This window comes from Centroberyx affinis, unplaced genomic scaffold (genome assembly GCF_046629955.1).
Source record: "Centroberyx affinis isolate AG114_WGS23_722 - 3 ecotype Tasmania unplaced genomic scaffold, CSIRO-AGI_Caff_v1 ptg004098l_1, whole genome shotgun sequence".
NCBI lineage: Eukaryota > Metazoa > Chordata > Actinopteri > Beryciformes > Berycidae > Centroberyx > Centroberyx affinis.
In genome coordinates this window covers 55,294-77,500 of record NW_027281878.1, presented here as the reverse complement: position 1 = coordinate 77,500, position 22,207 = coordinate 55,294, and the positions used below count along the sequence as shown (strand labels likewise).

The 22,207-nt window shown below is 40.7% G+C and overlaps 1 protein-coding gene across 2 annotated transcripts in view; it reads left to right on the top strand.

Annotated features, from left to right (window-relative positions):
* Nucleotides 1-6,203, top strand: part of kctd16b (potassium channel tetramerization domain containing 16b) — an 87,870-nt gene extending 81,667 nt beyond the window's left edge. The window contains exon 2 of one of the 2 annotated variants that reach the window (XM_071542409.1): nucleotides 5,740-6,203. In XM_071542409.1, coding sequence (XP_071398510.1) covers nucleotides 5,740-6,203 — 464 coding nt within the window. The remainder of the gene's footprint in view (nucleotides 1-5,739) is intronic. The other variant, XM_071542410.1, reaches the window with a different exon arrangement.
* The last annotated feature ends 16,004 nt before the right edge of the window (nucleotides 6,204-22,207 follow it).

Sequence of the window (22,207 nt, the reverse complement as noted above, 5' to 3'; positions counted from 1 at the left end):
AGGCTATTTACTGTGTGTCATGCCTTGCTGCAAGTCATGCTGCCATAAAATGTTGAAGTTGGACTTGGATACGCTCCTCTGGTTGCCCCTGCACTCTCCCGTGAGATTATATGTGACTAAGGGGGACATAAGAGGACTTGCATGCCAATTTACATGTATGAATTTTGGGGAGAAAAATCATTTCCTGAAGTTCATCATCTGCTCTTTTAAAGTGTTTGAATTTTCTCAACCAGTGGACTTAAGTTACCTACTCTTCTTTACAAAGTATCCTAATTTATTTTAATTTCATGTTATGAATCCTTTCATAAGAGCGGGTGTCACTTGACACAAATGATGAACATCTCAATTTGGAATGAAACTCTTCAAGTAACACACTCTTAATTCCTCTGTGTGCAATTACGAAATGCAGTGATCTAAATCCTAGCCATTTGTGGATTGGGACATGAATGGAGTAGGTGACAGGAGGATCCCAGGTTTTAAATGTTAAAGCTGCCATAAGTTACAAAAAATGACATTAGAATTCAGTTAAAATTCAAAAGCACACCCTTGTTAACTGTCCTTCTCTTCACCTGCTTCCTGTGACCCGTCCTACATCCTTCAAAATGTGCTGACATGAAGCAGGGGGCAGGTGGGCGTGATTGACAGGCAGGGGGACGGCCTCTCCCCAGGAGCTCTGCTGATTAGTATGAACTGTGAGCCTCAGGTAATTTTATGAGAGGGCAAGTCAAGGGAAGTACAACTCTCTCATAATTATTGAATATCTGTCCACCTGTCATGAAGAACAATTTTGTCACATTCAAACTGATTATTAATAATTAACATTGACATTATTACATGACACCTTTAAATATACATGTAGTAGGAAAGGCATTTGGAGTGTTAGAGCCACAGTGACAATGACTTTAATTAGATTTTTTTGAGAGAGAAAAAGATATTGTTTGAGCTCAAATTAGACAGCTGTGGATACAATTATACAGAGCTAAACCAATAGGAATGTTTTCAAAGGATGTGTACATGAATGTTGCCTTTTATCATGCACAACACAGATACTCTGGACTGGATATTTAACCGATTAGGTGGGATGCTGAGGCATGATGCAGGGAAATGCATCACAACTTGATTTAAACGATATTTGGCTGGCGTGGGAGAGTGAGAGAGAGAGAGAGGGGGACAGAGAGAGAGAGATCATTCAAGTAGAGGAAAATCACACAAAATTACATCATCCCATGCAAGCATTCCTTGGTCTAATCAGTAATGAGATGCATCATCCCTCCAACTTTAATCAAAAATCAGTAATTTGTAATCAAAATCAGTAATCAAAATCTGTAATTTTTTAAAGACGAGACCATAGTGCCGACATGCATCATCCCTCCAAATTTCGGCATAAATACACTGAATTAATACACTGAACAAATTAAATAATGGAAATGGCACACAGTTCTCTGACTTGTTGGACAGGTTGCTTAGTTATTTCTTATCTTACCTGAAGTGACTTGGCTAGTAGGGAGTGAGAAAAAAAATGAATGAATGGAAATAACTGTTAAACAGTGGTTTAATTTACACCATAGCACCTTACAGTAGAAATGCTAAGGAGAAAACGCAGGTCTACACATTTTATGTTTTTCACCACAATTAGCGGGAGATAATGGCTTTACAGCAAACGTAGCTTGATGTGCTACGATGCGTCAACACTGCATACTGATACGTCCCGCTGGGAACACTAAACAGAGAGCGTACTTATCACTGTGGAGGTGAGAATAGAGACACTGCTCAATTAGAATGACTTATTTTAAGTAGTAAGTGTAGTGTTGGAATTATTTACCATCCATTTAGTCACAAAGCTTAAGCTTTGATGGGAAATCCAACCGGGCAAAAATGGCAGATCAAATCCCTCTTCGGTAGTCTTGACTGTCAGCGAGGCTAATAGCCATTCACAATATGTGTAAATTATAGCAGCACGTCCTGTCAAGAGATGTGAAGAGCTAAACAGAGGTGGATACAATTACTAAACACAGGAGTTTCAACAGAATCTAATATATCATGAGTATAGATGTCCTTGTAAATACTCCCTCTCTCTCTCTCTCTCACACACACACACACACACACACACAGCCTCTCTAAGACACAACATTTGTCACTGCAGCTTTACCGCGTCCCATCGTGTTAATTTTATTTGGACAGGCAGATTGGCTACTGGCAGATTTAACAATTCAGCAGAGGCCCGGGCCATTTTTCAAAACACCAATTATGAGTCTGCATCTCATCGATCAGAGGGTCCCCTGTTCACTCCGAGTGACACAAATTAATTCCTGCCTTCCTAAACAAAGCAGGGGAGAGACACCATTGCACCTGTCATGGAGTCGCCTTCACAGTTTAGCTACAGTACACCTATTGCCTCTTCTCATATATTTCTGCATGCAGGTGTGTGTCTGCAAAGGTGTGTGTGTGCCTGCACGATTCTAATATACTATGCTGCTGTACTGCCTATTGCCTGTCCTTGTCAGTGTGTGTGTGTGTGTGTGTGTTTGATGGAAGTTGTAGACGCCACCGGTAATTAAAGAGATCCAGAGCTGGTAGGGGCAACACAGGGCGTTGTGTTCCATTTCTGTCACTGCCTTTGATGGGTGACGGTGATTTCACACAGGCAGGACTGTGTGTGTGTGTGTGTGTGTGTGTGTGCGTGTGCTCCAAGGTAGTTCTGTACTGTATTTTACACCTCCTGCCGTTTATACTCAGCTCCGACAGTGGGAAAAAGTCAGTGTCGAAGCTGTCCGTGAAATATTTATATATTCATTTTACTGTATATATTAATATATTGTGCAGTGGTGTGGCAGCTGTTTATGGTAGCGGGACTCAGAGAAACAAATATTGGGTGGATGAATTGATTTCTGTTCCGCTTTCTCTAAATAAACAAGCTAAATATGCTGTTGAGGATAAGCAGAATTAAAAGCAGGGGTATTTATTTTAAGCTGTGTTATTTATAGTCGCATATTATCTGTTTGAAGTGAAATGCTCGGCTGCACATGAAAAGAAACAGTGGTACTATTGAACTTGATGAAAAGAAGATGCGTGGAGAGCCGACGCCAGTGTTTGTGCTTGTGTGTGTGTGTGTGTGTGTGTGTGTGTGTGTGTGGCGTTGGGAGGGGAGTTGCATGTGCCTGTGTACTTCAACGGTTTTGATCTTCCTCCTCACTAAACAGAGAGAAATCCATCAGCAATAGATATCCCTTCAATTATTCAAGAGGTTAGCATGAAAAATAAATGGCCGCTTCCTGCAGTTGGAGGTGCGGCGCTCCTCTGGCTCCTCTGTGTCGTTTGTAGCTGAATTTTTTTTTAACCAACTCAGTTCTTTCGGGATGTAGTGAATTGATTCAGGAACAGTTCATTTGAATCACTTCACCCCGGACCCATCACAAACAACATGAAGAGCAACGCCATCACAAAAAAAAAAGAAAAAAAAGACAACTACGTTACAGTCTTAAACAGATCAGTTGAAGATATCCTTTTATGCGCAAGTTAAATAACCAATAGTCTAATTAGAGGTTAACTGAACCTAGGCTGTTTCAAGTAATGTTAGGCTTGGCCAAGTCTCAAATAGTGATACATTTGGTAGACTCTGTCTCTACCGCCATGAATTTGGACTAGTTTACAGCTGTACAAACCCAACACCTTGGACAAACAGGGTCTGTCAGATTCAGCCACCATTGCTAACTTGCCATCTTGTCCATTCAATTGTCCCAAACTGGAAATCAGTCACATTGGTGCCTTTGGTGTCTTTTGACCAAAAGGTGGAGCTGCCTACGCAGCTGATACAGCAAGTGAGCCACTAACCCAAACACTAACAACTGAACTGCTGAACCAACTAATGACTCACGTCTGTACTGTTTCTTTCATTCAGTCTGATACACAAACTACTAACCCATACACTAGGAACTGAGCTGCTGAATGAACTGAATGAATTATACACTTTGTGTTCACTTTGTTTATTTGGATCCCCATTAGCTGCTGCATCTCAGCAGCTATTCTTCCTGGGGTCCGCTCAAAACTTTACATTGTGACAATACATTGTGACCGTACAACCAAATAAAATATATTATTATAGAGAAGACAGGACGACCACTAAACCATACATTGAACATACACTATTATATACATTAAACATACAAATACAATGAACATACACCAATACACTGTGGCAATACAACGAACAAAACATGTAACAGAATACGCAGGACAACCACTAGAACATACACACAAATAAGACAAGCTCCTAAAAATAAAAGATTATCAATAATTCACCTTAAACACTCATTCTTAGTAGACACGTTAAAGCATCGTTCAAGTGAACAATTGATTCGACCCATCATTAGTCTTTGGGCCTACATAAGTGTTGGGATGTACGATTGATTTTTTTCAGCAGTGATTGCAGATTACGGCTTTTGTTCTGATTCTGTCAAGACCGCAACTATCTGACAGCCTCCTCGTTCTCATCAACATCACAGTACTCTGCAACTGTTTTGACACACACCTTCTTTACAGCAGCTATCTGGCCTGTGTAACATCAAGGCCAGGTGAAATCAGTTGTACTTTTTTAAATTGGGCCAGAACTGAATGGGCGAATGTTTGAGAGGAAAGCAGCCGCTCCATAGAAACCCTCATCCAATCCAAACCACACCAAACCCAGGCACTGCACAGCCTTTGTAGAAAAATTTCATCATGATTACATAAGATTGAACACATTTTCGAGGGTGAGGGAGAACACTTGAAAAGGTTCAGAGACAGAAAAAGTTTCATGTACAAAATCTGTTTTTCAGTACGATTGCTAGCCTGAGCCCTACTCGTTCAGGTTTTCATTCAGTTTCCCACAAATCATAATATCTACGATTTTTGGATATTCCTCCCAATTGAGATAATTTTCCAGCCATAACTTCCACTGAAGTAATAACACTTTTGTTCTTCTGAGCCTTAGTAGTTCCCACTTACCACTGCAGTGGAAAAGTTGGTGTGTTGTCAGACTGAGTTTGTAGTTGTGTGTGTTATACAGTTGGCTGGTGAGAGAGATGTCTGCTTCGGATACAGCAGAGAGCTGCACTTGTTTTTACTGTGTGGCTGTGTGACTTAATTTACCACATTATTTCTGTCTAACTGTTCTGTACTAATATTGCTATCACTTCTCCATGTGCAATAACAAAAATTATGCAGTTAAGGCTATTCTTTAATCCAGTCAAACTATGACTGTATTCAATTTTTTCTGTAAATAAAGAAGTATATGTAAATCCTTATCCCACTGTGTGTTTGCAAATCATGAATCATTGCTTTTAGCTCTTCCAAATTTGTTATGTACAGTCAACAGTTCAGTCTTTGCATGGTGAGAGCCTGGATTCATGAGCATCGTTCTCCCAACAATACAGGCTGTCAGCCAGTCAGCCAGCTCTCCTCCATTATTAGACTGGACACAAGCCAGTTGTCCCTGATGCCATGTCACTTTGTTCTCGGTGATAGCCATTTGGCATTAGCTGACTTCTCCTCTTTGTCTGTCCTTCGTCTTTCTTACCTTCTCTTTCTTCTCTTGTCTGAGTAATTTCTGCCTCTCTTTATGTCACTCTCTCTCTTTGTCTCTCCCTTTCTCTCTCTCAGTATGTTCTGGATGAGCTACAGAGAAAAAATGGTGGAAAAAATAGCCTTGTGTCTGATGTTGGTTCTCTCTCTGCTTCTCCCCACCCCTCCCTCTGCCTCCAGGCGGTCCATCGCGTTGGTCCTCCCCTCCGTGCGACTGTTGCTGCAAGAACCACAAGGGCGACGGCGAGGGCGAGAGCGGCACCTCCTTCAACGAGCTCTCCACCTCCAGCTCCGAGAGCCAGTCGGAGGCCAGCTCTCCCCAGGGAACGGTCATCTGCGGCCCGGTCAGCCGCCAGCAGCACCCCCACTCCCACGTCCAGACGCTGGACCGGCCGCTGAAGAAAGGCCCCGTGGCGATGCTCCAGCAGTCCGAACAGCGGAGGAAGAGCGACTTGCTGCGCACGCTAACGACGAGCTCGCGCGACACCAGCACCTGCAAGAAGAGGCCGGCGAAAGAGAAGCTGACCGTCGAGGAGGAGCTGGAAAAGTGCATTCAAGACTTCCGCAAGATCAAGATCCCCGAGCGGTTCCCCGAGAGGAAGTACATGTGGCAGGCCGACCTGCTCAGAAAGTACCGCCTCTGAGCCAGGAGACAGGACACGGGAGGTAGAAAGTAGTAAACGGGAACTGAAATCGCGCCCCAGTATGAGGACAAGGATCAGTTTACATGCTTTTTGACCCAGACTTTTGCAACTAAAGGGAGATAACACTAAACTCATTTGAATCCAGTGTCTAGGAGAACCTTCACCTCGATGCCAGTAGGTTGAAAGTCTACACAGAAGCTAGCAAGATGCATTCAAACCAGACTGTTCTCTTATTGATGTATGTACAGTATGTATGTGTGTGTATGTAGCCTACTGTATGTAAGTATGTGCTGTACTTTGCTGAATGCTTTGGACTCTGAATAATTTATCCCTGAGGACCAATCAGAGTGGGGGAAAGACATCAACCATATCTCTATGAACCAACCAACCGAAGGCTTTCTAATGGGCATACTGACGGTTACTGTTAGTGGACTGCACACAGTGTCATCTGCCATCATTTCAAACACTGAAAACCATGAAAAAAGCCTCAATTCTAGTCCACAAAGATAACACAGATTAAGTATGTGTGTGTGTGTGTGTGTGTGTGTGTGTGTGTGTGTGTGTCCGCACCCAGGTGGCCTAGAGGTCACAGATAAATCTGCATCAGGACCCATCATTAATAATTCATGCTGTCCCGACAGTGCTCTCGCTATAAATACACCCAGAGCTCTCTCAGGGCGGTGTAAACAGCTGGGTCGATTCCAACACTTTTGGCAACATTGGGGGACTCTTCTGAGGCGGAAGGAGCTAGGATTTCATCGCCACCACAATTAAGTTACTCCCTCTGATATCACTGTTATTGCAAACTTACCCCAAGCGGATCAAACTGCAGTGAATTAAATTGATTCTCGCCATGTTGGCTGGGTGTAGAGCAATGGCCCAGGTTACTTTGTGAGGGATAACTGAAGGACGGGAGGATTTGATTTGATGGTGGGACCATGGGGAAATAGAGTACAGCATAACAGGTTCAATAGATAAAAATGTGCTCTCTCTGACACACACACACACGCACACACACACACACACACACTTAGCACAAGTTTTAGGCATTTAGCAATAAGTGCATCAACAGAATAGCATTAAATTGATGTATCACTGACATTATAAGAAGTCAAAAAGAAGGACACATGCACACCCACAAGCACACACACACACACACACACACACACAGTAATCAATCACACGTTCATTTTAACCATGCTCGATATGACACATACAATAGATACAGATAGAATGGGACAGGATAGCTCCGTTTGCTCGGCCTCTGGTCACAGACTGATGCTTTCTGCCCTCCCTCTTGACGCGGTAATCAATAGTTATTGACGATCAGGTCCGGTGATAGAGCTGATAGATGTGGTGCTTGTCCAGTGTTTACAGTTATTAATGAAGCCCCTGGGTTATTGACAAAGACGTGCTGTTCGTGTATTCAATAAATATCAGCCATCTTTCATGTATTCATTTATGTACTGCTGACACTGACTGTCAGAGTCAGTAGGATGTATTGCGACGCGGTTAATGAAACAGACATGGCAGGCGGCTCTATTGAATGCGAGTTAAATTCAAGAACACCGCGTGTTCTTCCCTGATGGGAAACTGATTGAAATTTGATGTTTCATTGTTATTCAAGGCGCTAGTTGGATCTAAAGTGCCTTAAAGCATCGGTGTCAAACTGTGTGCCATGGAGGGCCGAGAGTCTGCAGGTTTTTTCCTTCCAACGAAACACTACACCAGGTGATTTCACTGATTAACACAATTTCAACCAGAGAGGAGGAGGAGCTAATCAGTGAAATCACCTGCCACAGAATTTGAATGGATAGAATGGTCTTTCCACTGTTTTCTATGGTACTTTGGCTAGTACACCATAAAATGTTGTCTATGTTTAGTTGCTATGTTGACAACGCAAGTTTGGCCATTATGGCTGTAAAGTGTGTCACACTGGCTGCCACACAGCATGAGTGGGTTAATTTACAAGACTATCGCTAAAGGAATAAAATGTGACGACTTACCAACAGTAATATAGAGCGATTAAACCCAATCGGTCCAAAAATTCTTGAGTAGCTCCCTGCTGACAGCAAAGCGACGGAGATAGCGCAGGACGGCAGTTTTCCACTGCTTGGTCCTTGCTGCAAAACCTCTCACCTCTGCGACTTGCCGTAAGTCGGTTTATACGGAAGCTAGCGCAATGGTACCGAGGAGGCTTTATATTATTGAACGGTACACATGAAAATGGCCGCCGCTCCGACCATCCAGGAGCGTCGATTTCAATGGGAAAGACCCTTCTAGCTATTCACATTCTGTGTGACCTGTGCACTCCCGGCCCTCCATGGCACACGGTTTGACACCCCTGCCTTAAAGATTTAGAAATTCTTTGGAGTTAAAAATTAAAAAAGAGTTGATAGTAAATAAATTGCAACGGAACATTCAGTGCAAATGAAATTGTTGATCACACTAAACGACAAAAGCACATATCCTTAAATATAATTATTTTCAGGGACATGATGGTAAGATTTTGATGAAGATGGAAGACACCAACATGAGAATTGTGAAATAAATCACATCCTGTCAAAAAAAAATAAAAAATACAATACAATACAATACAAGGAGACTTCCACACACCCTCTTCCTCATAGTCAATGTACATATGGCTTGCTGAGACAAATTTGATCACTGCTTGAGATTTTTCTTTTAAGTTACAGTATATAGGGCTGAAGTAGCTGCTAAAACTTACATTGGTGATCCACTGTTTACAGATAGATATGTGTTTGATAATCATGGCTTCAGTTAAAACTCAAGGTATTCGTGAAGAGTGTGATGGAAAGCTATTGAGCGCTTGCAGTGGGCTGTGACGTAAGTAAAAGTTCTGAATAGTTATAGTAAATAAGGTTAAATAAATAAATATATATGAATTGATTGGTATATGTGAAAGTTCAGAATCTCGTCTTTGGTAGATGGACAGTACAATGGAAGATGAAATGGATAGCACTTTCAAGGAGAAACTTTTGACTGAACTGCTCATAGATTTGTTATTGCAGATTATGGAAGTGCAGGGGAGCGGGCTTTATAAACAATCATAGCTTTCTGTGAAGCACAAATAATACAGTTAAATTAAAAGCACACACATATAAATATAAAATATGCATATTAAAATATTTATCAGATTACTCACAGATCAGTTTATTAGAAAACCATCCCTGATATGTTAATAGAAATGGTTGGTTTACGAAAAATGTTTTATTATAGTTATTTTTCTATGTAAAGGCCTTTGAATTATTAGAGATTATCTAATGCCCTTATGTTACCCATAAAATCTATTTCCTGCCAGGGAATCGATTAATGCAAATGACATATTGAGCATGGGTAGTAACTTATTTCTGAACATATTTAATGGTGCCCATATGTCTGCTATCGTTCATTATAGTATATGGTAATACAGTTGCAATAGGTGCTAGATACAAATGAACCATTTCCCTCTTGTCAATACAGTGAATATGATTTATTTTTCTACATTGCTGGAATATTACATTTTCATTTTAAAGTCATTTATCTTATAAGTTGAAGTTGAAATATGTTAAACCAGACTACATATGTGTAAATAAACGCCATAAATCATACAGTACATAACCCGAATAATGTATTATACTCTACTATATGTATATAACAAAACATGCAAATCCACACAGGAGTGGCTGCTACTCTGTTTCTTAGTGATGCAGTAGACTGACGCTAATGTAATACAGCTATTCATGTTTTTATCATCGAGAGTGTTGGGTCAATAGGGCTAAGGGAAAAAGTAATATACACCTATAGCATATATAACGTATACACAACTATAACAAACGATAAGGCTGTTGTTCTTCGAGACAACAGTGTCACAAAAGGTTTGTCGACACATTTGTCTGACGGTGCCACAGAAACAGTCGTTGTAGTTGTTGCTGTCAGTACTACAGCAATTGTGCAATAGATTAAAAGGTCTCAAAAACAGCCCCAAAGTTTTCCATCACATACAGTGACTGATGGAAAGGTTTGTTGAAAACTCAAAAGCAAAAGTACAACCTGTTCAACTGTAACTATGGAGCTATTATTATCTTATATGTTGATGCTCTACATTTTAGGGTGCGATCACACCTACAGTTGGTTTTCTTTGGTCCAAACCAAAGGTGAAAGGTTTACTTAGTTGTATTTTTGCATTTGGTTTGTTTAGGTTCACACTGCCCAATTACAAGCGAACCAGGGCTTGTGAACAGAAGTCACATGGACTAACAAGTAGCTTTTGGTAAACTGTGATTTTGTGAGGTTTGAGATTTTGGCGGCAGGAAGGAGTCAAAACAAATCCAATTCCAGCCCCTGTAATTTTTAGCTGAGCATGATGGACTTGTCTGCACTCTTTGCCGTAATTTACCTTCTCTGGTGTTCATACCAGTTAAGAACGCATGAAGAAATAGCTGAATTTGAGCATCAGACCAGAGTATGGTTTTCCCTCAGTTAATTTTGTTATGCCAGGCTTTCCAAGCATGAGAATCTGCTGGCAGTCAGATGTCAACATCTGTCTCCTTATACCTGTAAAACTGAGCATGTTTTGGGTTCGTTTCCTGTAGTTGGTTTGGATTACGTTCTCACTTCCAATGAACCGCACTGCAGTTTGCTTGGAACAGGACTGAAAATCCACTTTTCGCTTGAAATCTGCACTAAAGGAGTAAACAATCCAGAGTTTGAATTGAATAAATCGTTCACATGCTTGATGTGAACGCGCCCAAACTTACAAGTCAGTGATTGTCAAGACAGAATCATCCAGTTAGTCTTAACGCTCGTTCATAATCACCTCATCCAATTAGAACAGTCAGTCAGTCTTAGTGAGAAACAGACCTTAGCAAAATCATACTAGGAATCCTCTCAGATACTTGTTTGTTTGCTTGACTCTGCCTGCCGTTTCACAATGTGTTGGGTTTGCTTACTTTGACATGATTCTGTTTTCCCTATGGCACCAAACACTGAGGTCAGTCGGTCATGGAAAACTATCTGGGAGGATTTTTCAAATACAGTTTTGTCATGTAATGTGGTGAGAAAGCCTGCTGAAGAGACAAAGAGCGAAGTTGAATACCAAGACACACGGTGGCCTTCTAGAGTAGACCGCAGCTGTTTTTGCACAATGTACAAAGTTAAAAGAAACACAAACAAGAAAGTATTTGAATAAAAGATGAATATGTTAATAATCACCACCTCACATGCACAACACAGCCACAGATAATAGATCATGCTGTATGTCATCAGAGAGAAAGATTTTTTATTTGTATTGTAGATAAGTGAGCTGACCCGTTTTTGTCTTCGGAGCAAATGAGATATTCTAATATTCGGTTCTTTGAGCTGAAGAGAATCAAAGTTGACGTTAAACTGAATGAATTAGATAGTAAAGTATGACTGCAAATGTGTTTTAAAATCAAATGTGTGCTAAGGCAAGAAAGAGAGACTATGTAAACAGATGAACATTTGCCATTTTACATATCATTTGGAGTGCCTGATTAGAGTCTGTGATTTTCTTTTCTGAAGTAGTTATTGTGCCCAGCGACTGAAGCCCTTGTACATGAATGCAGGCCCTCTCATTTTCCTCTTATTACATTGCCTTTTATGAATCTGTGAACCACAAAGAAAATCACGACTGATATGAACACGGTAGACCCAGCACATACTGTTCGAAACAAAGAGGGTGTCTGTTTTGGTGTATGTTGTTTTGATGCAAAAAAAAAAAAAGGTTCAGAAACATTGTGAGCATGTTGGTATACAAAAATTATTACAGATTTAACCTAGTCTGTTTCTTGTGAAAAAAAAAAGGTAATGTCAAAAACTGATAATATTTACCAAAAAAAGAAAACTCGCAAAAAAAAAAAAGATAAGCACAAACGTGTTGATAGTGTCTGCTGTTCCTCCACAGGTGTATAGCGTTATGAAATTAAAAGTCGACTCAGCAATGTGACCGAGCTCCAGCAAAACAGAGCAATACTCACCAGGGATATTTTGTAAAAAAAAAAAAAAATCCCCTCCAAAAAAACCCATTCAATTTTTGAAGCTGCTCATAGTCGTTTACATGCATTCTTTCATTATCAATCATTCAAAAAACATGAATTGAATAACTAAATGGAAATTAATTGAATATTGTAATGGGGATAACTGTGTATCAAAGTTGTCTAATCTTTAAATTGTATTGAAATTTACTTCCAGAATTGATTGAGCCCTGGATGTCACTTCCTTGGTTCCTTAAAAAAAACGTCTGTGGTGAGAGTTGCCCTGTGTTCCAGGTGTGACGTCCTGTTACTAAGTCTGCCTTTAGAGACAGTACCACTTCATCTGAGAGTCTTTAGATACCAAGCATATAGTAATTTTGAAAATGTATGCGTACAACCAATAAACAAGACATTCTGTACAATGACCTGCGAGTTGTGTTTATTCCCAATTTATTCGGAAGTCTGTTAAGTCTTGAATCTGAGATGAATACTTCATGACTGATCAGATTTACCTCAATTGCACCTCACTGTCTCCCGAAATGTCATGAAATTAGCATGATGTCTTAAAATGCAAATACCTGCTCTGTGCTCAAAAAGTGAGAGAAATACGTGTTCGCAACTTTCGTGGTAGAGGAATTTAATTTTCACATAATTTGTGTCCACAACACTTAATTTGTGTTAGGGTTAGAGACAGAGTTCATGCTCATTTCACATTTGATGATTGAAACTGTTGTTATTTGAGTGCAATATTTGTATTGGTAATGATGGTAAGAGATCAGGCATGCATGAGGAATATATAGTCGATGTAATGCAATTTACAGATTGTATGACTTTTAAAATCTTAACAGACTTTGAAAATGGACTTTGAAAATGGATGGGATCCCACTTTTGACCATTAAACTCTACACAAATTATTTGTGCATCATTACTCACACCCTCCTGGCAGATGGACATGTGGACAGGGCTCCTAGCGGCCAAGATAGTCCAACTCCAAATTTGGGCAGATAGCAACCCAGGCCCTGCTTTGTTTTTAACCCCATCTCAAGCTCGGTTCTCATTGGCTAATGCAAGTCTCTGTCACGTATCATCCATCTCACACTACAGAAGTTCATTCATATTTGCCCAGATTTTGTTTCAGTCTTGGAAATCAATCAGGTTTTATTTCAAGTCTGATTTTAAGTCTTGTCTAAGACTTGTCTGCAACTTGATTGGAATTAAAGAGTCTGAGTCCTTAAGCCTGCTCACACTGCAAGATTGTCTATGCCAACCATCAGTGTCAATTTTCCTGTATCTTGAAATGCAGTCAGGATGACAAAATCAGGTCTACAATCAGGCTAAACATCATGTAGTAAGTACCTGGTCTAAAGCCTGGGACACATTAAAAGATTTTTCCAATCATAAATGACAATGAAAAGATTGAGCAGCACACATTTAATAACTCTAACACTTTAATAACACTTTAATAACTAATAACGGCTGTATGAGGAGCACAAATCAAAAGACCAATACAAAAGACAGAGAAGACTGAGACGGCTGCAGTTCTCTTGCGAAACTATTTTTTTTCCCATGGCGCAGCCAAGGGCATCACGAGGCAAATTCAGGTCAGGTAGTCCAGCGGCGGTAGCTGGGCTGACCGCGGCGCCACATGATCATGCAAAGATGAGCCCCAATAAAATCAAACATGTTTGATCTAATTATGGCGTTACCGATTGGGATCATAGGAGAGAGATTTGAGTCTTTCACTTCCACACACATAATGATTACTGGTGTGACTAACAATGCGTCTACCGGCGATCTCAAATTGTTGCTAAATCGGTTGCTTCAAAAACGTGTCCCAGTCTCAAAGCAGATGATCATCTGCTTTTGCCCACGTTGGACCGAGCTGTTCCATTTACACAATAAATATTAACTTTTTCTTTGTAACAAATATGCAAGGTCTGTGCACAATATTACACTATACCACAAGAGATATGACAGGTAACACTGTTGGAATTGGAGTTTTTCTTCTCAGGTTCTGATAAATCTCACTGCACCTGCAGAGAGAGAAAAGAGAAAATATTGACCTAAGGTGGACAGCAAATCTATTTTCAGGCTTATAATTTAACATCTAAATTGTTCAGTAGCTCTGTACACTGTCACTGTCAACAGTATCATTACAGAAAAAAACTTTTCAGAGTCAAGTTCATTAACAGCACTCATTAACACCTCAGCTTTTCCTAAATCTTTTAGTCAATACAGTATAATTCATCATCATGGATACCAAATAACATTGAGTCATAAATGTCACCATTAATTATATGCCTTGTATTAGAGGTGGGTAACAACAATAATGTCAGATGAGAGTTTGTTCTGGTCTGTTGCCCTAGCGATAAATCTAGAGACATTTTCTGACCATGGGGAACTGTGTTAATGTGTTGAATCCCTAAGCATTAATACAGCTGATGCTGGGCTGCTCCACTTGCTTGTCTAATTGAAAGAGGTCTGATGATCAGTACTACCATGGATTGCTAGCTAGGCTAGTGTTGCTTGTCACTGCTGTTGACTAACAACCAGATTTCTATAGCTAGGTTCTGTTAAAGGTCCCATATCGTGTAAAACAGGATTTCCCTTGCCTCTTTGATTATAAAGGAGTTGGATGTGTTATCTAAACATCGTGAAAGTATCAAAACACGCAGTAGTGAACTAAATCCACACAATCCATATTAGAAAACCGAGCCTCTAAACGACCCGTTTGGACTTCCGTAACTTTGTGGCGTCACAAAGATACGCTCATTATCATTTTTGTAAGAAATAATAGTTTAACAAATTGTTTTTTTCAAAGAGGTTGTCATTGTTTATTACTGGAGAGTTTTCCCCGCCTCTTGCTGTCTGCAGCTGCCGGCTCTGTGGAGTCTCACGTTTCACTCTTGAAACGGTTAGCCAATCAGAACAGAGGGTTGTTAATATTAATGAGCCTTAAAGGCACAGCAACAGAAACAACCTTTTCTTGGTAAGGCTCAGAGAGATGCTGGAAAATGAACGTGTAAAAATGGATTGAGAGTTTTTTTGGTAAATGACACCACACACACAGCTTTTAATGGACCTCAAGACATAAAATAAAAAACTGGAAAGTGTAGAATATGGGACTTTTAATATGGCTAACATTATCTAATGTTAACTAACCTGCTAGCTGTGTTACCTAATGTGCAGGCCACAAAGTTAAGCAAACAGGCACAGGTAATGTTTTCAATGAAAAAATGTAATGCTGCTCACAGAAAATCTATTTAGCCTAGATTATCATGAGTAGGTTTAACAATTTGAAGTCCATATCCTTCAGATAGATAGCAAAATCAGTGTGTGAAATTTAAACTTTTGAAGGTTTAGGTTTTGGTTTAGATCAGTGGGTGTCGATCCTGGTCCTCGGGACCTGGAGTACTGTTAGTTATCTATCCTACCATCTTAGTTAATTGCATCCCAGGTGATAGCCCCAGATTAGATGGCTAGAATGAAAATGAGCAGGGTTCTGGGTCCTGAGGACCAGGATTTAAATCAACTGGTTTAGATAGATTCACAGGCAAAATATAAAGTTAGTTATTTGTCTCCTGTGTCAATACGTTATTTTGCTAGCTTAATAAAGAATTCATAACCAAAATACAAAGTTAGTTTTACGTGTCTCCTCTGTTATTTTGCTAGCACATTAAGCTCAGAATATAACAGTTGCTTTTTAGAATGTTTTGGCAACCTAGCAACAGTAGTTGCTCTTGCAAGAGACTTCTGATAGTAATTGTGCTTACCTTAATAATGTATTACAGTTTGTAACTGTATCCATCTATATTGTATTTATTAAGTTTGTAATATTAATGACAACTGGGTAGATTGAGGGCAGTGCCATTGTGATTTATTATATATATTATCCTTTTGCATTTGTTTAGAAATGCCCCCCTTGGACAATGTTGGCCCTCCGTTGGGTCAGTGTTGTCATGGCTTTGCCAACCAAACGAACATTGGGCCGACCTCTGCTTGCTAGTAGGGGCAGGTATGGAGATGCACAGGCATTTTTCCTCCAGTATAATCACTTCTTGATAAACACCAGACACTGTATAGAATTTGCATATATTAGTTTTATTTTTTCTCAATGGATAGCACACACACACAGACACATAAATACACATACACACAAACCATAAAATCATTGTCCTCCACCTACGCAAACTGCTCCAACCCCCCCCCCCCCAAAAAAAAACAAACTTCAGGACAATTAAATCATGAAGAAAAAAATTCTATCTTTAGCAATGGCATATTGACAGGAATGTGCTATTTCTGTCAGCGAGGCTTGTCCCCTGACAATGCAGATAATTGTGCTGATTTCAAAGTCAAAATCAGGTAGAGAAAGTCTGAGTGTGAGGGAAGAATGTTGTTCCATGTCCCTCTTTGTGGCTGCCAGTTCTCTATGGAAGGGAGGAGGAGGAGGAGGAGGAGGGAGAGTACGCGTGAACGGCTGAAAATAGCATCAGTGGGATCAGCTATCTCCTCAAGATCAGCCAGTTGGGATACTGTACTGCATGTGGCTCTCAGAGCCGGCCTGGGCCGGCGATGAAGAGACTGATAAAACACGTAATGGATGGACAAGGTGGGAAAGATAGGGAGTAGGGATGTAAAGAGGGTAATGAAGAGCGTAGAGGGAGGGAAAGGATGAAGGAAGGTGGGGAAAAAGGAGGCATAGGAAACAGCAGGAGGGTGGGAGGATGGAGGATGGGAAAGATGCATGGGAGGTATAGGCAGGGCAGATGGAAGGAAGGAAGGAGGGATGGCAGGAAGAAAGGAAAGAAGGAGGGAAGGGGGTAATGAAAGAGAGGTCACAGTAATAATGGAGACGAAAAGGAACTTTGCATGGAGGGAGGGAGGGGGGAGCATAGGAGGAATGGAGGCAGAGCGAGAATAGGAGCAAAATAATGAGAAAGAAAGACACAGGTGGAGGAATGAGGTAGGGAAGAAAGGAGTGAAAGAAGAACCGTGAGAATAGGAATGGGAGGTATGGAGGGGGTGGGGGGCACGGAAAAGGAAAGAGGGGGGTGGGAAAAAAGAAAAGAAACACAGGCACATGGGGACTGTGTTGGCTGTCAGCATCCATCTCCAAGATAAGAGCTCCAGCTACATGATCTGTTTTCCAGCATTACGGATGAAAGCGAGCGTTTCTGCACTGCAATCAGATCAGCCGTGTGTAACTCCATTGTTGCCAGTAGCCGGGATGATTTTCCCTGCAACACAGCTGAATGATGCACACAGCCAGGCATTGTGCAGTGAAAAAAATACTACAAGCCTTTGTATACAATAGGCTGATCCAGCTTCAATTGTGTTCTGTAGCCTCTATCGCCTTAACAAGATTAGTAAAAGGACATTTAATGTGTTATCTCTTTCCTCAGTGATCCGAACCGAGCCAAACAATGCCTCAGCCCTCGCTGTGCTAAGAAAGTCGCACAATAGCAGTGGCAAGCTTGTTATTATATAGCAGACATGTACTAAAAAACTGAATGGACAGGTCCGCGGTGAGGGTTGACAATGGCAATAATAGCAAAAGAGGCAGGAGATGTGTGTCTTTTATATTGTGGGATATCGATTTATTACCTGTATAAAAGACAGCAAAACCATTTAATTGCTTCCATTATCCCTGTATTCATTAGTATAAATGTTGAATATTATTATTGTACTATAATATGTGGTGTGATACAGGCTCTGACACCAAATAACAAGGGAGAAATCAGCATTCGTTTTAGTCAACTTTCTAAAAAGAGATATGAATCTGGGGAAAAAAATCTAAACCATCAGCTTGAGATGGCATTGAGGGCACTGTGGCAGATATGAGATGTCTGATAAAGTTACATTTTCATATGAGTGATGTTTTTAAACGCAATTATCTAAAGACTGCCAGAGTTTTGTGTACATTCATAGCTGAAGACGAGAGGTTTCATACTTTCAATGGTAGCAGAACATTCACATTGAATTGAACTGCCTGCCTATACTGCTGCAAATATTTTGACACATTACAGAGTTTCAAGCCACCAGGGTCAGTCAGTCAGTGTCTGTTTGTACAATGCAGTATCTCAAATGGTAAGAAGGCTATTTCAAGCTGGAAGGGCGAGAACCCGAGTCCATTAGCCTGTTGTTTAGACGGATACCGAGTGTGGAAATTATGAGGTGAGATGTCTAACCGTATACTAAATGTGGGTGTTGGTGTAGTGTAAATGGAGAGAAGATGAGTTTAGGTCTGAAGGGTGCTGAGTGTGGGAAGAGAAATGGGTGGTTCTGGGATGCCGCAATTTTCTGTTGAATCTTCTGCAGGCGTAATGGGTCTTAATGCAATGACATATCTATGAGGGAGGTGCCAACTTGATAGCTCCAATAACATAACCTCCCACCTCTCCTCCAGCAGCTCAGGCTCTCACTCTAGGCTAACAGAGCAAGGGAGGAGCACCTCTATAACAGCCAGGCTCCGTGTGTTCATCGTTTGTTGGTGTGTAACGCTTTTAGCAACGCAAAGTGCTTTGAGGAATTACGGTATGCACTGTTTAGGCAGCGCAGAGCATTAAGAGCCCTGCATGAGGGGAATACAGTGTGCACTCGTACACCAGGCACTATGGCAGAAGTCAAACAAGATAGATAGATAGATAGATAGATAAATAGATAGATAAGAACTTTATTAATCCCAGAGGGAAATTCTAATTGTTACAGCAGCAAGACACTTAAGACACCCCACACAAACAAAACAAAGCACAAATCTAGGTACATAGGAGAATACAAAAGTGTCAAATTCAAAGCATGAACTAAATATATTGTTCAGTCATTCTCTTAGTTAGTTAAACACTGTGCCACCACAGCACTTTGGTGTTAACTGGTGGAGTTTTTAAAGTCCAATCATGCATAGCCGCCCACCTGAGCAACTACAAAGTGCTACCACACTTGTACTTATACAGATCCTGTGTATTGGTAAATGAGTGGTATGCGGTTCCTACACCAGCACTCCTACTTGTGAGTGTAAAGTAAGTAAGTAAAGTAAATCTATATTTATATAGCACCTTTCAACACCAGGGTGACATGGAGCCATGATAAATGAGGCCTTGGTCTACACTAGGTGTTATTCTGGTGTATGTGATGCTGGTGTGGGGAGGAGATTGAAGATTGTGCTTTCTGTCTGTCTCCACCATCTGCCTTGTAGGGAAGAAGAGAAAACTAATACCCACAATCCCCACACAGGCGAGGGCGCGCACACACGCACACACACACACACACACACAGCAGTAATAATGAGTACGCATGTATACAAACCGCAGAGCTGGCTGGTAAGGGACGTGTTAAGCTGCACCATTCTGTTCTGCTTTTTAAAAATATCCGATCTCATTCACTTTCTTCTCCTTATGCTATGGCCCCCTTTCTCTCTCTCTCTCTCTCTCCCTCTCTCTCTCTGCGTCTGTCTTTCTTTATCTCGTTCCCTCCTCTCTCACTCACGGACACATATTCTGTCTCACTTATGAGCTTTCTCTCTCTTTCATCTATCTGGCCATCTATCAATACATCATAAGGGGGATTGTTTTAATTTTTCGTAGTTTGTGAACTTAGAAGAAATCAATAGATAACTTAGAAATCAAGCAGGAACTTTCTTGAATGTCTGTATGGGCATGTACACGTGCATGCATGTATGTGTGTGTGTGTGGATGTGCGTGCATGTGCGCTTCCTCTGATGTTTCCGCAGAAGAACCCAGTTGCTTTGTTCAATGCAGTGAAAACATTAGGAAAGACAATATTTAGAGCAAACTCTCCAGAAGCTGATAAAAAGCTGTTTGCATACGTACAGCACTGCATATGATACTCTGAGTTTCTATTGCTGTGGGAAGGAGAAGAGACCTGATTTTCTTTAATAATGTTTTTTTTTTTCAGCTGTGTAATATTGGCACTCAGGGTTTCTACATATTGTGTTGAATGTATTCTCCTGAAAGTTGAGTAGGAACACATGAAAGAAATTAGATCTTAAAAGTTTAGTTTAATACTTATACACCTGAGAGGCAGGACTAAGATGGAAAAATACACCAGTGGGAAAATACACAGTCGTTTCATCGCTTGTAGACTCCAAACTGTCTATTTTTACCTCATTGTTGACCTGTCGTATTTTTAGTTATGTTGACTCGTACATATTTGGCTGCCTCTGCTGTCAACAGACTGTATCTGTACCGCTGATCAACTAAGACAATCAGCTCATGTCAGCTCAGCCAGCAAAACATTATATCATTATAGCGCTGGTTGAAGGCCTTGCGTATTGAACCGCATTGCCATTCTACAGAATCTGTTCCAGAAGCTTCCATTGTTCCATCCCAAAACACAATGCCAAATTTCAAAGGTGCCAAAGCAAAATAAAAAACGCAGCCGCCATTTTCCCAAGCGCTATTTGGCAGTTGGCTATAATTGCAATTGACATGTTTCCAGCTCGTCTTTAGTTCAAATGAGGAAAAAAGAAAAGAGTGGAAACCCCTAAAGAGGTGAATATTATACACACACACACACAAACACAGACACACACACATACAGTGCATACATGCATGCACACACACATGCTGAGAGAGAGAGAGAGAGAGAGAGAGAGAGGGGGGTCTCACATTATGTGCGAGACATTAATAGTGCACCATGTTGTAATATTTAAAGCGTTAATTAAAATGCCCTGTGGAAATATGATCTCACATGCGTCATCGACTTGGTGCAAAATCACCTTTAAGTCGGTAAGGTCTATGCATAATACAAGAGTTTTGTTTCTGTGTGTGTGTGTGTGTGTGTGCTTGTAACCATGCCTGTGTATGTGTGTTAATGTATGATAAATTCGGTGTTAGTTTTACACATGGTGATCAGGCCCTCTTAGCTGAGCCAGTAGGCTGTGACTATTTATATAACACCCTGTCGGATTAATAGAGGATGCTCATTAATACGAGCGCAGCAATTAATTGTGATATGCATGGGGTGGCTGGCAAACAAATGAAGAATCTCACAATCACACACACACACACACACCTACACACACACACACACACACACACACACACCGGTATGGTATTCTTGTCTTGTCTTCCAGTCATGTTAGCTCCATACTGTAGTGATAGCAAGTGTTGTTTTTGTAGTTTCTCCCCTTTAATGTGTGTCTCACTGAGATTCCTCCCTTCAAAATACCATCATTGTTCCACTTCACAAAACAATCTGACAACAAAGTTTCTACTGTGACGTACTTTGTTGGCGAAGAAACATTGAAAATCTGTCTCTATGGGGGGCTCAAAATGTCAGACAAAAAAAACAAGATTATATACTGTACATAGAGACTGAATATACAAAGAGTGACCCAGATGCACTTGAATCTTGTTTATGCTCCAGTGTAGTGTACAAGCTGCTGACACACACGATGAGCACTTTCAGAGGAGAGAAAAAAGGAGGATGGAGGGGGAAAAAAGAGAGATCAGATGAAGAAGAAAAGAGAAGGACATTTTATTCACTCAATGACAGGAGAAATAGCAGCATAAAGGTAAAAACATTGCATCTGTAGTCAAGTGTGAGCCAGGTTTTTGTACAGATGAGGCAAAACACTTGCAGGTGCTTTAAATTGCTTTGCAAATACTGCAGAACAGTAGGTGTTATTCACAGCATGCAGTGGAGACTTCAGTAGGGTTTGTTTATTTTTAGGGCAAGTGTCCCACTGCAGACATTTTTCACATGTTTTTTTAAGTTGTGTCTGCATTACAAAATGTATTTTTACGCTTTGTTCTAAACAGGGAAGTGAGCGTTACCTTCATGCATAAAGTGGGGGCAAAGTGCACCAAAGCATCCATCTTTGATTTTATCTCATGCAATGAAATGGAGGGTGGTATGTGGTTGGCTGGCAGCTTCCCATTGTGTTTCAATGTTTAAATCACACTGATTGATAAATTACACTGATTGCCTTTATATTTAAAGGTCAAGACTTTTAGCTCAAACATGATATCTTAGACACCACTGGTGATT